Source organism: Haematobia irritans, chromosome 1, assembly GCF_050003625.1.
Source record: "Haematobia irritans isolate KBUSLIRL chromosome 1, ASM5000362v1, whole genome shotgun sequence".
In the NCBI taxonomy this organism is placed as follows: Eukaryota; Metazoa; Arthropoda; class Insecta; order Diptera; family Muscidae; genus Haematobia; species Haematobia irritans.
In genome coordinates this window covers 266,283,644-266,301,014 of record NC_134397.1, presented here as the reverse complement: position 1 = coordinate 266,301,014, position 17,371 = coordinate 266,283,644, and the positions used below count along the sequence as shown (strand labels likewise).

The window sequence follows — 17,371 nt, the reverse complement described above, 5'->3', positions numbered from 1 at the left end:
TAAATCTGAACCGATTTTAACAAAAGTTGACACACTTAACGATACTATTAAACGTACCCCTAGTGCAAAATTTGAAGCAAATCACGGAAAAACTCTGGCTTTTGTGGCCATATAAGTTCAAATCGGACGAAAGATATATATGGGAGCTATATCTAAATTTGAACCGATTTCAATCAAATTTACCAAGCATTGGTAGAATGTCAATTGTACCCTCTGTGCAAAATTTCACGAAGATTGGTAGTAAACTTTGGCCTCTGTGGTCATATGAGTCTAAATCGGACGAAAAGTATATATGGGAGCTATATCTAAATCTGAACCGATTTGGCTGATATTTTGCAAGATTTTCGAGATTCATAAAATATTTGGATGTACGGTATTTCAAGAATATCGGTTGATAAACACGCTAACTATGACCAAATCGGGGATAAATATATATGGCAGCTATATCTAAATCTGAACCGATTTTTTCCAAAACCAATAGCGATTATCTCTGTCCCAGGAAACGGCCCTATGCCAAATTTGAGGACGGTCGGACTTAAATTGCGAGCTGCACTTTGTGCACAAAATTACATATACAGACAGACGGACAGACAGACAGACAGACAGACATCGCTAAATCGACTCAGAATTTAATTCTAAGCCGATCGGTATACTAAAAGATGGGTCTATGACCACTATTTCTTGGCGTTACATACAAATGCACAAACTTATTATACCCTGTACCACAGTAGTGGTGAAGTGTATAATGACCGTAAAATGAAGTTGATCGAGATAGCAGAGGCCTTAAAGATATCAAAGGAACGTGTTGGTCATATCATTCTCAATATTTGGATATGCGGAAGCTCTGTGCAAAATGGGTGCCGCGCGAGCTCACATTCGACCAAAAACAACAACGTGTTGATGATTCTGAGCGGTGTTTGCAGCTGTTAACTCGTAATACACCCGAGTTTTTCCGTCGATATGTGACAATGGATGAAACATGGCTTCATCACTACACTCCTGAGTCCAATCGACAGTCGGCTGAGTGGACAGCGACCGGTGAACCGTCTCCGAAGCGTGGAAAGACTCAAAAGTCCGCTGGCAAAGTAATGGCCTCTGTTTTTTGGGATGCGCATGGAATAATTTTTATCGATTATCTTGAGAAGGGAAAAACCATCAACAGTGACTATTATATGGCGTTATTGAAGCGTTTGAAGGTCGAAATCGCAGCTAAACGGCCCCATATGAAGAAGAAAAAAGGGTTGATCCACCAAGACAACGCACCGTGCCACAAGTTATTAAGAACGATGGCAAAAATTCATGAATTGGGCTTCGAATTGGTTCCCCACCCACCGTATTCAGGCCCCAGCGACTTTTTCTTGTTCTCAGACCTCAAAAGGATTCTCGCAGGGAAAAAATTTGGCTGCAATGAAGAGGTGATCGCCGAAACTGAGGCCTATTTTGAGGCAAAACAGAAGGAGTACTACCAAAATGGTATCAAAAAATTGGAAGGTCGTTATAATCGTTGTATCGCTCTTGAAGGGAACTATGTTGAATAATAAAAACGAATTTTGACAAAACAAAATGTGTTTTTCTTTGTTAGACCGGGGACTTATCAGCCAACGTTATTCTGATAATTTTATTTTACTAAATGTGAAAATGCTTGACATTAAAATCTTAATGGATCTGGAAAATTTTAATATCAAGCGAGTACGGAAATAAATAAATTATGACTATTTAAAAATTGCAACTAACTGGAGCACAGGTACCAGTTCTGTGATAGGTCCGTCAGTGGCAATTTGCACTAATTTCCCGTAGGTTGACGACTAAATATTGCAATTATTCAGAAGATTCCTAATGAAGCATTGCGTAAATACAAGACTAACTTGGTAGGCCCAAAATAATATCCATCTCATAAAAAAAAGAAAATTATAATCTAAATACAAACGTAATAATTAATAACATACAATTTTTTCTGTATTGAAAAAATCTTAATTGTATTTTAAAAGTATTCGGTCACAACTTAATGACTTCGATAAATTTTTAAATTTATTGTTTAATTTTTAAAATTTAAACGAGTCGAATTCGAGCAACTTTTTTGAGAATATAACTATCATATGCTTCCTTTATATTTTCTAATCTTTTTTACTCGATATAATGCTACTGGTGCAACATCTGTAGCCCCCATAAATCACACAACTATACATATCAACCAAGAAAATTGAGTTGACCTTTCGAACTGATGGAGTTAATCTTTAGCACCAGCCGGACAAAAGGAGTTAGGCCACTATGGTAAAATGGTTTTATCCATTTGTTGATGGAATGGCCATAAGGTTGTACAGGCATTGATTAACCTTACAACGAAAAGTCATAGAGAGAAAGACATAAAAGGTCTACATGCCTAACTATTGGTGGTGGGTATTGCCACAGCAGAAAATTTGGAAATACATCAAAAAAATGTTCTTCAAGAGATGGGCTTAATTTTCACTTCAAATAATATTCTCTATATATAAAAATCATTAATATATTTTATCCGATCCGATTTTTCAGCACTTTAACATTTTGGGTTTTAAACATTTTGGAAATAACTTGTTTGCTGGTACGGAAAACATGCATATATAATTCTTGCAGGAACTAGTTTTAAGAAAATTACATTTATTTCGTAACCGAAGCAACAACTATCGATAAATACTCGAAACAATATTCTTCTCCTTTTTTAAATAATATCTAATATGGTAAATTACACTATGAGATAGATTTCATATGAAAGTTTTGTATAACAAATTAAGGAACTACATAAATTCAATATGAGGAGACCTAATACAATTAATAATACTTTTGGATTTCATATAGCAGGTACGCACATATTAATAAAATTTTCTAAAAACAAAGTTTCTTTTTGGCTAATCTTTGCTTAAGTAAATATTTCAATTGATAATTATCTACTTAAACATTTGTTTGAGCGACGACGATTACTTTTTTGGGGTTACATATATATGCTCTCGCCTAATATTTCTCTAGTTTTATGTTGGTTTTGGAGGAATGGTATAAAAAAAACTCAAACAACGACTAAAGAGTTTTGAAAAAAAAAACAATGAAGAATAAACAATTAAATTTTAAAAACAGAGAATGGATTTAAAACAACCTCTTGCGATTTTTTCAATTTGTTCATCCAACCGTCTATCCTCGGCCACGGCTTCTTCGGTAGGTTTTGGTGCTCCAGGAAAGGCTATAATAATGATACTCATATTATCTCGGCTGCCCTGTAAAAAGGAAATGAATAAATAATAATTAGGAATATTCTAAAATGTGCAATGGTGTAAAGTCTTAAAAAATAGAAGTATGGAAGAAAAGCTTTTACCGAAGCCCACATTTAGTGTGTGGCTGACACGAAGTGTCCCTCACCACAAACTGAACAGAAACAGAATCCAATAAATTTTCTATTCGTCATGGCCTTTTGTCTTGATTGAAGAACCGACAGCGGCGAAGTAAATTACTTCGCGTGACCCTCTTTCCCATTAAATTTCCAATTAAAAAGTCTTAATTGAGTTTTAAAAAATATTCAACTAGAAATTTAATTGATTCAAATTGGATCAATTAATTTCGTGATTGAAGACAAAAAAATTTTTTTTGTATGTAGATTAAACATATCTCTCTCTCTCTAACAAGTTGGCTGATAAGTCCCCGGTCTGACACATAGATGGCGTCGCTAGCATTTAATGCATATTATTTTTATATATTACCAACCTTCAAATGATTCGTGTCAAAATTTGACGTCTGTTAGTCAATTTGTTTGTGAGATAGAGCGTCTTTTGTGAAGCAACTTTTATTATTGTGAAAAAATTGAAAAAAAGGAATTTCGTATTTTGATAAAATACTGTTTTCTGAAGGGAAAAATACGGTGGAAGCAAAAACTTGGCTTGATAATGAGTTTCCGGACTCTGCCCCAGGGAAATCAACAATAATTGATTGGTATGCAAAATTTAAGAGTGGTGAAATGAGCACGGAGGACGGTGAACGCAGTGGACGCCCGAAAAGAGGTGGTTACCGACGAAAACATCAAAAAAATCCACAAAATGATTTTGAATGGCCGTAAAATGAAGTTGATCGAGATGCAGAGGCCTTAAAGATATCAAAGGAACATGTTGGTCATATCATTCATCAATTTTTGGATATGCAGAAGCTCTGTGCCAAAATGAGTGCCAAAAACAACAACGTGTTCATGATTCTGAGCGGTGTTTGCAGCTGTTAACTCGTAATACACCCGAGTTTTTCCGTCGATATGTGACAATGGATGAAACATGGCTCCATCACTACACTCCTAAGTCCAATCGACAGTCGGCTGAGCGGCCAACGAACGGTGAACCGTCTCCGAAGCGTGGAAAGACTCAAAAGTCCGCTGGCAAAGTAATAGCCTCTGTTTTTTGGGATGCGCTCGGAATAATATTTATCGATTATGAGAAGGGAAAAACCATCAACAGCGACTATTATATGGCGTTATTGGAGCGTTTGAAGGTCGAAATCGCGGCAAAACGGCCCCATATGAAGAAGAAACAAGTAAGGAAAGTCTAAAGTCGGGCGGGGCCGACTATATTATACCCTGCACCACTTTGTGGATCTAGATTTTCGATACCATATCACATCCGTCAAATGTGTTGGGGGCTATATATAAAGGTTTGTCCCAAATACATACATTTAAATATCACTCGATCTGGAAGAATTTGATAGACTTCTACAAAATCTATAGACTCAAAATTTAAGTCGGCTAATGCACTAGGGTGGAACACAATGTTAGTAAAAAAATATGGGTAACATTTAAATCTGAAGCAATTTTAAGGAAACTTCGTAAATGTTTATTTATGATTTATCGCTCGATATATATGTATTAGAAGTTTAGGAAAATTAGAGCCATTTTTACAACTTTTCGTACAAGCAGTGGCGATTTTACAAGGAAAATGTTGGTATTTTGACCATTTTTGTCGAAATCAGAAAAACATATATATGGGAGCTATATCTAAATCTGAACCGATTTCAACCAAATTTGGCACGCATAGCAACAATGCTAATTCTAATCCCAGTGCAAAATTTCAACTAAATCGGAGTTAAAAATTGACCTCTGTGGTCATATGAGTGTAAATCGGGCGAAAGCTATATATATGGGAGCTATATCTAAATCTGAACCGATTTCAACCAAATTTGGCACGCATAGCAACAATGCTAATTCTACTCCCTGTGCAAAATTTCAACTAAATCGGAGTAAAAAAATTGGCCTCTGTGGTCATATGAGTGTAAATCGGGCGAAAGCTATATATGGGAGATATATCTAAATCTGAACCGATTTCAACCAAATTTGGCACGCGTAGCTACAATGCTAATTCTACTCCCTGTGCAAAATTTCAACTAAATTGGGGTAAAACTCTGGCTTCTGGGACCGTATTAGTCCATATCGGACGAAAGATATATATGGGAGATATATCTAAATCTGAACCGATTTCAATAAAATTTGGCACACTTGACGATAGTACTAATTGTTCTTCTTGTGCAAAATTTTAAGAAAATAAGGGTAAAACTCTGGCTTCTGGGGCCATATAAGTCCATATCGGGCGAAATATATATATGGGAGCTATATCTAAATCTGAACCGATTTCTTCCAAAATCAATAGGGATCTATTCTGAGCCAAAACACATACTTGTGCCAAATTTGAAGGCGATTGGACTAAAACTGCGACCTAGACTTTGATTACAAAAATGTGTTCACGGACAGACGGACATCGCTATATCGACTCAAGAGCCCACCCTGAGCATTTTTGCCAAAGACACCATGTGTCTATCTCGTCTCCTTCTGGGTGTTGCAAACATATGCACTAACTTATAATACCCTGTTCCACAGTGTGGAGCAGGGTATAAAAAGTGTTGTTCCACCAAGACAACACACGGTGCCACAAGTCATTGAGAACGATGGCAAAAAATCATGAATTGGGCTTCGAATTGCTTCCCCACCCTCCGTATTCTCCAGATCTGGCCCCAGCGACTTTTTCTTGTTCTCAGACCTAAAAAGGATTCTCGCAGGGAAAAAATTTGGCTGCAATGAAGAGACGATCGCCGAAACTGAGGCCTATTTTGAGGCAAAACCGAAGGAGTACTACCAAAATGGTATCAAAAAATTGGAAGGTCGTTATAATCGTTGTATCGCTCTTGAAGGGAACTATGTTGAATAATAAAAACGAATTTTGACAACAAAAATGTGTTTTTCTTTGTTAGACCGGGGACTTATCAGCCAACCTGTTAGGTCTCCCTTTTTATACTCAACACGATAGTACTTTAACACCATAGTATTTTAAAATATAGCTTTTCGACCATTTTAAATATATATTCATGGTCATGATGAAATTTAAAGGCGATCTAATGATGTCCGCCTATCTGTTGCAATCATGCTACATCCTTCTGTAATATAGGTATCGTGCCGAAGTTTTGACACAGACAAACCCTATATAAACCGATCCTCCGATTTAGATTCTTAAATAAAATGCAGATACTATATTCAATCCCAGCAAAAAAGCGTCGCCAAAAAATAGTGAAAATGTTCTTTTTGCATCCGGAAGTAGTGCAAAATTGGCGCAGAAGCGATGAATTTAACATGGGTTTGTCATAGAACGGATTTCCACCATATCAACAGCCGTTGCACTGAATTTCTATCACTTACACTGTGATTCGAAATCAGTGTTTTGGATGTGAATTGAAAAATGTTGCGATATTTTGTCAAAAAAGAAATTTTTATAATTTTTAATGCATTCTAACGCTTGGTTGAAACGTTTGAATTCAAATATTTCGAAAAATTCGCAATATTTCTTAAGTGGATTTAGAATTTTTTTCGAGAAATTTTCAATAATTTGTACCATTTTTCAAAAAAAAAAACAATTGACCCATTAAAAGTAAGAAAAAAGCGTGTTATAAATAATTGAATTAAAAGAACTTCCTGTGTAGTTAAAATAAAGAACATCTTTGGGAGTACATCTTTTGGAAGTGCTTTTAAAGCTGTGCCTTTGGAAGAACTTCCAAATTTTTTGCTGGGATATGGAGGAAATATCAAGGAATCCGTGAATTCAAGCATATTTAGCGAATCAATAAATTACTATAGCAAACTTCAAACATATCGCATTGAAGCTTTAGCATCTTAAATGCTTAAACAATATAATTTAGGTGTTTATGGGGACTGTATATGAAAGCCAGTGTTGACCATCTGAACCGGTGTTGACCATCTGTAGTACATTTTTCTAATCAAAGCATAACTTCTTACCTTGTTCAAACATGTGTCAACGACTTCATTTGCTACTTCTACCAAATCGTTGGTAATTTTCAGCCTCGAGTGTATAAAACTGCAGACATCTTCGTTGCTCATAACATCCCAGATGCCATCACAGGCTAAAACTAGAAACTCATCTGTATCTTGTCGAGGTTGGCAAAAGATTTCCGGTTCAGGTGAGACCAATTGTTCACATTGGCCTCTGTTTTTGACATTCTTAAAATCGTAATCGCCCAAAGCTCTTGAAACCGCCAATGTACCATTTACACGTTTTATCATCACACTACCACCGGCATTATGTATTCGTTCTTTTTCCTCTGGCAATATGGGTTTGTGATCTTGGGTGGCAAAGACAGGAGCGCCCTCACGACACAGCACAGCCCGTGAGTCACCACAATTCGCTATGTACACATCAGTGGGTGATACAAATGCACAAACAACTGTGGTACCACCGCATATTTCTGGCAGGTAGCGCATAGATTCATCGATCTCCAAAAAACCCCTACGTATTCCATTCACATAATTGCCGAATTGAAATTCCTGGTTATTAACGATACTGTCAATCAGATGCTTGGCACAATGTTGAGATACTTTATAACCAGCATGGCCATCGAACACAGCGAAAACTGACCAATCATATAAACCAAATCCTATACCTGATTGAGCATAATATGCATCTTCCATTTGGCAACGCCAACCCTGCATCGAACTTACACCGAAGAATAAATTGTTTCCTTCACCGCTGTCATTATGTTTGTTCGTTCTCGGTTTATCCAGGAACGCACCCATCTCTCCTATTCATGCTGTGCTCAATGTATACGTGGAAAAAATTCGTTCTCTTCTCTTTATGAAATATTGAGGAATAATGCAGCTGTAAATCGATATTAAGTAATTTTATGAGATCAATCAATCAACCGAAGTATCCAAAAACCAGCACTGTAGGGAAATCAGAAAAAATCAAAACATTAGTTATACATCACTTGGTGGATGGTTGTTAATTCATTAACAAAATACAATGAAATATAGATATCGATCTTCATGGCAAGCAATTTAGGGCCAAAAAGGTTCAAGTCTTGGTCAATGAAAGATTTAAACCTATCACTATCGAATTCTAATATTCGGAATCGCAAATCGCACAAAGTTATTTTTCTTGTAAAGAAAAAAAAAATAGAGATACTCTCGGACTCCATTAAAGATTATAAGTTTCAGGGTTAAGAAATTATGGTATAATGAATTGCGATTCCGAATTCCGGGACATGGGCTTTTAATATTTTGGTGAACATAATTTATTTTAAGACTTGAACCTATTGGAAATTTGATCTAATTGGCGTTTCTTTTATCATAAAGAATGTCTTCACACACCTTATACAGCGTATCTAAGGGAAATTACTTCAGGTGTTCTAACACTCATTCTGCTCAGTATTGCCATTTTGGTCCGATGGGACCAATATTGGTCCAAAAAATCTTTAATATTTAATTTTGGCTCAATGCAAGGACCAAATGAAATTTAATCGATACTGGTCCACTTTAATCAAATTGATATTTTTTAAAATTCACATATGTAGAAATAAAATTTGGACATCATTTTCTATAGAAATAAATTTTTTACAAATTTACAAAAAATCTATGTTTTTCCGAGCATGAGATAAATTTTCTATAAAAATGATTTTTTTTTCAAACACTTTGTTTTTTGTAGAAATCAAAATTAAATTTTGCAAAACTTATTATACCCTCCACCATAGGTTGGGGGGTATATTAACTTTGTCATTCCGTTTGTAACACATCGAAATATTGCTCTAAGACCCCATAAAGTATATATATTCTGGGTCGTGGTGAAATTCTGAGTCGATCTGAGCATGTCCGTCCGTCAGTCTGTTGAAATCACGCTAACTTCCGAACGAAACAAGCTATCGACTTGAAAGTTGGCACAAGTAGTTGTTATTGATGTAGGTCGGATGGTATTGCAAATGGGCCATATCGGTCCACTTTTACGAATAGCCCCCATATAAACGGACCCCCAAATTTGGCTTGCTGATCCTCTACGAGAAGCAAATTTCATCCGATCCGGCTGAAATTTGGTACTGTTAGTATATGGTATCCAACAACCATGCAAAAATTGGTCCACATCGGTCCATAATTATATATAGCCCCCATATAAACCGATACCCCGATTTGACTTGCGGAGCCTCTAAGAGAAGCAAATTTCATCCGATCCGGCTGAAATTTGGTACATAGTGCTAGTATATGGTCTCTAATAACCATGCAAAAATCGATCCCCAGATCCCCTCTTAGAGGAGCAAAATTCATACGATCCGGTTCAAATGTGGAATGTGGTGGTAGTATATGGCCGCTAACAACCATACCAAAATTGGTCCATATCGGTCTATAGTTATATATAGCCGATCTCCAATTACACAAAAATTGGCCCATATCGGTTCATAATCACGGTTGCCACTCGAGCCAAAAATAATATACCAAAATTTTATTTCTATAGAAACTATTGTCAAAATTTGATTTCCAAGAAAATTGTGTCAAAATTTTATTTCTATAGAAAAGTTTGTTAAAATTTTATTTCTATAGAATATTTTGTTAAAATTTCATTTCTATAGAAAATTTTATCAAAACTTTATTTCTTAGAAAATTTTGTCAAACTGAATTATATACGTATTGAATCGGAACATAAGCTTGGCCTGGCCGAACTTACGGCCGTTTTTTTTTTGGTAATTTTTTTTTTCAAATTTTTCAAAGACTATAATTTGAGTTACTATTTTCAATTATCCACCAACTGAAGTGCCGAAAGGATAGTGACTAAAATGACTCTCCAAGTAGTCAAATTCGGGTGATGTGGACCGGTACGGATGAATTTGGAGGTGACTGTTAGTGATAGATAAAAATATATAATTACCCAGCAAAAAAAATTGGAAGTTCTTCCAAAGGCACAACTTTAAAAGCACTTCCAGAAGATGCACTCCCAATGATGTTCTATATTTTAACTACGCAGGAAGTTCTTCTAATTCAATTTTTTATAACTTGGGTTTTTCATACTTTTAATGGGTAATATTAACTTTTTTGTTTCAAAGAGTTTAAAAACAGAGTAAGAATTCATAAAATGGTACAACTCATTTAAATTTTGTCGAAAAAAAATGCTAAATCCAATCTGAGAAAATTGTGAATTTTTGAAAATATTTGAGTTCTAACGTTTCCGACAAGCGTTAGAATCCATTAAAAATTATAAAAAATTATAAAAATTATTTATTTGACGAAATATCACAGAATGTTTTTAATTTACATCCAAAACATTGAATTCGGATCACACCTAAAGAAGTGATGCAAATTCAGTGCAAAGGATGTTGAAATGGAGGACTTCCGTCCTATGACAAGCCCATGTTAAATTCATCGCTTCTGCGTCAATTTTGCACCACTTCCGGATCCAAAAAGAACATTTTCATTATTTTTCTGGCGACGCTTTTTTTGCTGGGTATGGAAAATCTTTTGAGATTATTAGAGACATATCTATGGGGATCGGCTAATATTGACATTATTATAACGTGCTATGGATTACAAATCCATAGCACGTGTTTTTCCCTGAATTCGGAAAAATGGTCCGCTGGTGGAAATTTTGGTCCGATTTTGGAAAAATGTTGGGCCAAACTAAAATTTTGTAGTGACAACGCTGTTCTAGATATATATGACATTCCATCGCACACAAAGTCCATCTGTCCTAGAGATCACTAAACATTACAATATAATTCTGTGCTGGTTACTGTAAAATAATACGAAATGAAGGAACAGATGTGCTGGCTAAGGAGGGCGCTCGTAGAACGAATAATGTCTTTGGGGACGGTTTTCCTTCGATGTCTTCATATATTTACAGTATTCATGTCAAATACAAAGAACTATGGCAAGGGTTACTTGGAAAAGCCGGGGGAAAACCAAGTTGATATGGGACGAAACGAGCCGTAGCAATTGTCAAAATCTAATGGCGATTGAGGGACACATATGATAAAAGTAGGCATTAAATATTATGTCATTTAAAGATGTTGTCAGGGCCCGGAAGCTACGGAAGACTTCCTGTGCCACAGTCCAGCAATATCCAAGTCCAAGATATTGGACTTCTTTTTCTATCAGGCTAATACCGATCTGCGGGTGTGTAGTTCAAGGAACATACTCGCCTTCATCAGATTCTCTGGTGGATGTTCTAAGCAACTTTAACGAAGACGGATAAATGGAAGTTTTTTAACGGCTTAAATGGAGACCACCTCACGAAGAAGTGGAGACCACCTCACGAAGAAATCACAACGGAGATGTAGTGGTTAGGTTGTAGAGAATTTTTGTCATTCTCTACAACCTAACCTAGCCTGTTTAAATTAATGAACATAAAGCAACACCTAGAATGAGAGCCATCGTGGTGTAAAGGTTAGCATAACCGCCTTGCTTACTAATTATCGTGAGTTCAATTCCAGTTGCAGCCGAAATTTTCAGCGATGATTTATCCACTCAGTAACGCTGGCGACATTTTTGAGTGTTTCATACATTCTGTTAAATAGGTCCTTTGAAACAACCGCAATCAGTTCTAAAATACTAAATACAAAGGAGTTGGGTTAACCCAATAGAATGCACGAGATGCTGTGTAGCACATTTTCTATTTATCGGTCTTCGTCACCTTACAATATGCCAATCCTATCATTTAATCCAATATTTTTGTTAAAAATATATGGGATTATAATGTAAAGCTTCACGCTATAAATAATCGCTAAAGGTAAACCAATATACCAGTAAAATTCTAAAACAATATTTTAAACTCCTAAGCATTCCTTGAAGGTTTTTGCTTTGGTCTCATCATTCTAGAAAACAAAGGAATTTGCTTTAGTCAATCGGAGTAATTTAACTTACGACCCTAAAGGCATAAAGAAACAAATATATCAATATCCGATATTTGGAAAGAAAAATTAAGCAAAGTCATGGATGGACACAAAAAAAAAATAAATCAGTGCGACTCAAATAAATTGAATATATACCTAATGGTATATATTAATTTCCAATTTCACAATTATGAGTCAGGAATAAACGGTTGTTGACCTAACTCCAAGACCAATTTCCTACTACCATCCGATAGTAATGCTGGTCTCGTCAACGTCACTGAGTCCCTAACCTATCGTATATGTATACTTCACAAAATTATTGTTGTGGCTACACACATTTTCTTATGTTTTTTCTATCCAATAAATAAATACTTTCAAATGATATTATATTATAAGGCGATTTACCTAGAGCTTCTAATATTCCATAAATTTAATGGTAAACGTCTTTATTGATTCTACCAGAGCTCCTTTTGCACCACAATACACCAGAAGGACAGTAGGGGATTATATCATAAAAGAAAGAATCGTCGTACACTCATTGGTGTATGCAAAAGTAACACAGATATGAGAACAAAAAAACACCAACTACGAAAAAGAAAAATATTTTACCTTTTATTTTGTTTATATTTTATTAATTATTTGTATACCAAAAACAGCGCAAATTGTTTAAAGGGTAGCGAGAAATTTTTTTCCTTCGTCCGTCCGTTTGGATACTTTTTCTTTTCGTACTAAAAAAGACTGACTGTCAAATTTTGACAAACGAGGAGAACAAAAGATAAACAAAACAAATTCTCTTTGCTCAAACAGTGTTACCATAACACGTTTTCAATGACAAATTACACTATTTTTTATAGTGTTGCCAATTTAATGTTGTCTGGGTGCTTGTATAGCATTAAGGTGGGTTATTTAACATTTTTGCGTTTTCACAGCACTGCAAAATTGCAATCGATACACATAAAAATTCCAATCAATGTTACTTCGAATATGGGGGTATAATAAGTTTGTCATTCCGTGTGTAACACATCGAAATATCGATTTCCAACTATATAAAGTATATAAAGGGTGATACGGTCAAAATTTGGTCAATATAAACTTGACGTATTTCTTTCAATTTTGCGTTTAAAAATCCTGAACACTCCTCATTTTGAAGGTGTGTGGGTGTAGAATGTTGCTCCTATTTTGATTTTGGAATTCACTCTTCAGTTGTCAAAATGCCGTTCAAGCAAGAAGAGCAGCGTATCAAAATTTTGCTCGCGTATCGTGAAAATCCGAGCTACTCGCACGCAAAGCTGGCAAAATCGCTAAAACTTGCCAAATCAACCGTTACAAATGTAATTAAAGTGTTTGGGGAACGTTTGTCGACAGCCAGGAAGTCTGGATCGGGGGGAAATCGAAAACGGGAAGCCGCTGAAACGACAAAGAGAGTTGTCGGTAGTTTCAAGCGAAACCCTAACCTCTCTCTCCGAGATGCCGCAAATAAGCTGGGTGTATCGTCTACAACCGTGCATCGAGCTAAAAAAACGACCCGGACTATCGACTTACAAGAAGGTAGTGACTCCAAATCGCGATGATAAACCAAATACGACGGCCAAAGCGCGATCCCGGAGGCTGTACACGACGATGCTGACGAAGTTTGACTGCGTGGTAATGGACGACGAAGCCTACGTCAAAGCCGACTACAAGCAGCTTCCGGGACAGGAGTTTTATACGGCAAAAGGAAGGGGAAAGGTAGCAGATATTTTCAAGCACATAAAACTGTCAAAGTTCGCAAAGAAATATCTGGTTTGGCAAGCCATCTGTACCTGTGGCTTCAAAATCAGCATTTTCATAGCTTCCGGGACTGTCAACCAAGAAATTTACGTGAAAGAGTGTTTGAATAAACGTCTGCTGCCTTTCCTGAAGAAACACGGTTGTTCCGTTGCTTTGGCCGGATTTGGCATCTTGCCATTACGGTAAAAAGGCCATGGAGTGGTACGCCGCCAACAACGTGCAGGTGGTTCCGAAGGACAAGAACCCTCCCAACACGCCAGAGCTCCGCCCAATTGAGAAATACTGGGCTATTGTCAAGCGGAACCTAAAGAAGACCAAAAAAAATGTTAAGGACGAGCAGCAGTTCAAGGCAAACTAGCTTTCTGCGGCGAAGAAGGTGGACAAGGTGCCTGCACAAAATCTGATGGCAGTTGTCAAGCGTGAGGCCCGGATTTGGAAAAGCGAAAGCCTAACTGAATATTTTTCCTGAATTCTATACTAATTGAACTTGAAAAAGAAATTTAATTTGATTTTTTAAATAAACGATTTCACCGATTTACACGCGTTTTCCCTTGACCAAATTTTGACCATATCACCCTTTATATTCTTGATCAGGGAGAAATTCTAAGACAATATGTCTGTCTATCTGTCTGTTGTAATCACGCTACAGCCTTCAATAATGGCGCTATCATCCTGAAATTTGATACAGATTCGTGTTTTGTTTGCAGGCAGGTCAAGTTCGAAGATGGGCTACATCGGTCCTAGTTTTGATATAGTCCCCATATAAACCGACTTCCCGATTTGGGGTCTTGGACTTATAAAAACCGTATTTTTTATCCAATTTGCCTGAAATAGAAAATCTAGTTGTACTTGAAAAGGTGTGCCAAAAATAGTGCCCATCGGTCCATGTTTTTGTATAGCCCCAAATATAGACCGATCTCCCAATTTTGCTTCTTGGGCGTCTAGAAACTGTATTTTCTATCCAATTTGCCTGAAATTGAAAATCTGGAAGTATTTTGGACCTTCAAGAGGTGTATCGAAAATGGGGTGTATCGGTCCATGTTTTGGTGTATCCTCCATATAGACCGAACTCCCGATTTTACTTCTTGGGCTTCTCGAAACTGTATTTACTATCCGATTTGCCTGAAATTGGAGATCTAGAAGTATTTCGGAACCACAAAGAGGTGCGTCGAAAATGGTCCGTATCGTTCCATGTTTTGGTATAGCCCCCATAAAGACCGATCTCCCGATTTTGTTTTTTGGGCGTCTAGAACCTGGTTTTTCTATCCGATTTGCCTGAAATTGAAATGGCGGAAAAATTTACTGATTTAAGATTTCAAATCAAGACGTTATTTCATCATATACACGATATTTTTATGATTTCTCTAAAACTCAAACAATATTGGTTCTCATAAATCCAGAATCTGATCTAGTCTTCATAGGTATCTCTAAATTTTTTCTTCGGGAAGCGTACTGGTTGAACTAATTGGCTTGGGAGGAGAAGATTTGTCATCAAACCCCTTAAAATTCTATATATTATCAAGTAACCAGCTACGACGAAGAGTTCTCAAAGTAATCTATTATTTTTGATTCATGGTGGTGGGTATTTAAGATTAGGCCCGGCCGAACTTACTGCTGTATATACTTGTTATATTTGATATGTTAAAACACAATGCTAAATTATTTCATATTGTATATAATAAATATAGAATACTATAAAATTTGAGAAACAAGAAAACTGATTTTTTGTCTTTGTCAGAAGAGATTTTTTCGATGTGTTTTGTGTCTTTTTTACAAAACTTACCATACCATGCATGGATTGGCTCAAAGATTAAAAACTAATACTAACAAGTATATACAGAACTAAGTTCGGCCGGGCCGAATCTTAAATACCCACCACCATGAACCAAATATTAGGGTTTCCTTTGAAATTTCAGGAGGGCTTGAGGACACTTCCCGAAGATAAATTTAAAGATTTCACCTATGAGGACTATATCAGATTCTGGATTTATAAGAACCATTTTTGTTTGAGTTTTAGAGGAATCATTAACATCTTTTGTAAGTGTGCAAGCAATTTTCATGATCAGTGCGCCTTCTACACCCTCAAGAAGTGAAGTCGGTCTATATGGAGGCATTGCCAAATGGACCGATAAAAACTTAATCCGATACACGTTTTTGTGAGCCTAAAATACCAGAATATTTACGATTTCAGGCAAATCAGATAAAAGCTACGGTTTATAGAAACCCAAGGAGTTAAATCGGGAGATCATTCTTATGCGTGCTATACTAATATATGGGCGGATACTCACCGTTTTTGGCACACCTCTTTATGACCCGAAAATACCTCTAGATTTCCAATTTCAGGCAAATAGGATAAAAACTTCGGATTCTAGAAGCCCAAGAAGTAAAATCGGGAAATCGGTCTATATGGAGGCTATACCAAAATATGGACCGATACTCACCATTTTCAGCACACCTCTTTTTGGTCCTAAAATACCTCTAGATTTCCAATTTCAGACAAATTGTATAAAAACTACGGTTTCTATAAGCCCAAGACCCCAAATCGGGAGGTCGTTATATATGGGGACCATACCAAAACATGGACCGATACTCACAATTTTTGGCACACGTATTTGTGGTCCTACAATACCTCTAGATTTCCAATTTCAGGTAAATTGAATAAAAACTGCGGTTTCTAAAAGCCCAAGAAGTAAAATCGGAAGATCGGTCTATATGGGGGCTATACCAAAATATGGACCGATACTCACAATTTTTGGCACACGTATTTGTGGTCTTACAATTCCTCTAGATTTCCTATTTCAGGTAAATTGAATAAAAACTGCGGTTTCTATAAGCCCAAGAAGTAAAATCGGGAGATCGGTCTATATGGGGGCTATACCAAAACATGGACCGATACTCACTATTTTTGGCACACCTCTTTATGGTCATTAAATACCTCTAGATTTCAAATTTCAAGCAAATTGGATAAAAACTACGATTTCTATAAGCCCAAGACCCCAAATCGGGAGGTCGGTTTATATGGGGACTATATCAAAACCTGGACCGATATAGCCCATCTTCGAACTTGACCTGCCTGCAGACAAAAGACGAGTTTGTGCAAAATTTCAGCACGATTGCTCCATTATTGAAGACTGTAGCGTGATTACAACAGACAAACGGACAGACTGACATCGTTATATCGTCTTAGAATTTCTTCCTGATCAAGAATATATACTTTATCTAGTCGGAAATCGATATTTCGATGTGTTACAAACGGAATGACAAACTTATTATACCCCGTCACCATTCTATGGTGGTGGGTATAAAAATGGATTTTTGATTTTAAAGGTGGGTACCATGTTTGGTTTTTTCACCAAAACGCTAAATAAAATGTATAAAAATATATATGAAGACGATTATATTTGTATCAAGTCTTGTCAAATTATGGATGAAAAAAGTCCGAGGCATTGATTCCGTA

The 17,371-nt window shown here is 36.4% G+C and overlaps 1 protein-coding gene across 3 annotated transcripts in view; it reads right to left on the bottom strand.

Moving 5' to 3' along the window:
* The window catches only part of alph (protein phosphatase alphabet), a 42,229-nt gene that overhangs the window by 14,295 nt on the left and 10,563 nt on the right, over positions 1-17,371 (bottom strand). The window contains exons 1-3 of one of the 3 annotated variants that reach the window (XM_075292884.1): positions 12,754-12,893; positions 7,277-8,218; positions 3,125-3,242 (exon numbers count right to left, since the gene is read on the bottom strand). In XM_075292884.1, the coding sequence (XP_075148999.1) occupies positions 3,125-3,242; positions 7,277-8,071 (913 nt within the window). In that variant the 5' untranslated portion in view covers positions 8,072-8,218; positions 12,754-12,893. Of the gene's footprint in view, positions 1-3,124; positions 3,243-7,276; positions 8,219-12,549; positions 12,706-12,753; positions 12,894-17,371 lie in introns of those variants that run through there. The other 2 variants (XM_075292876.1, XM_075292869.1) reach the window with 2 other exon arrangements.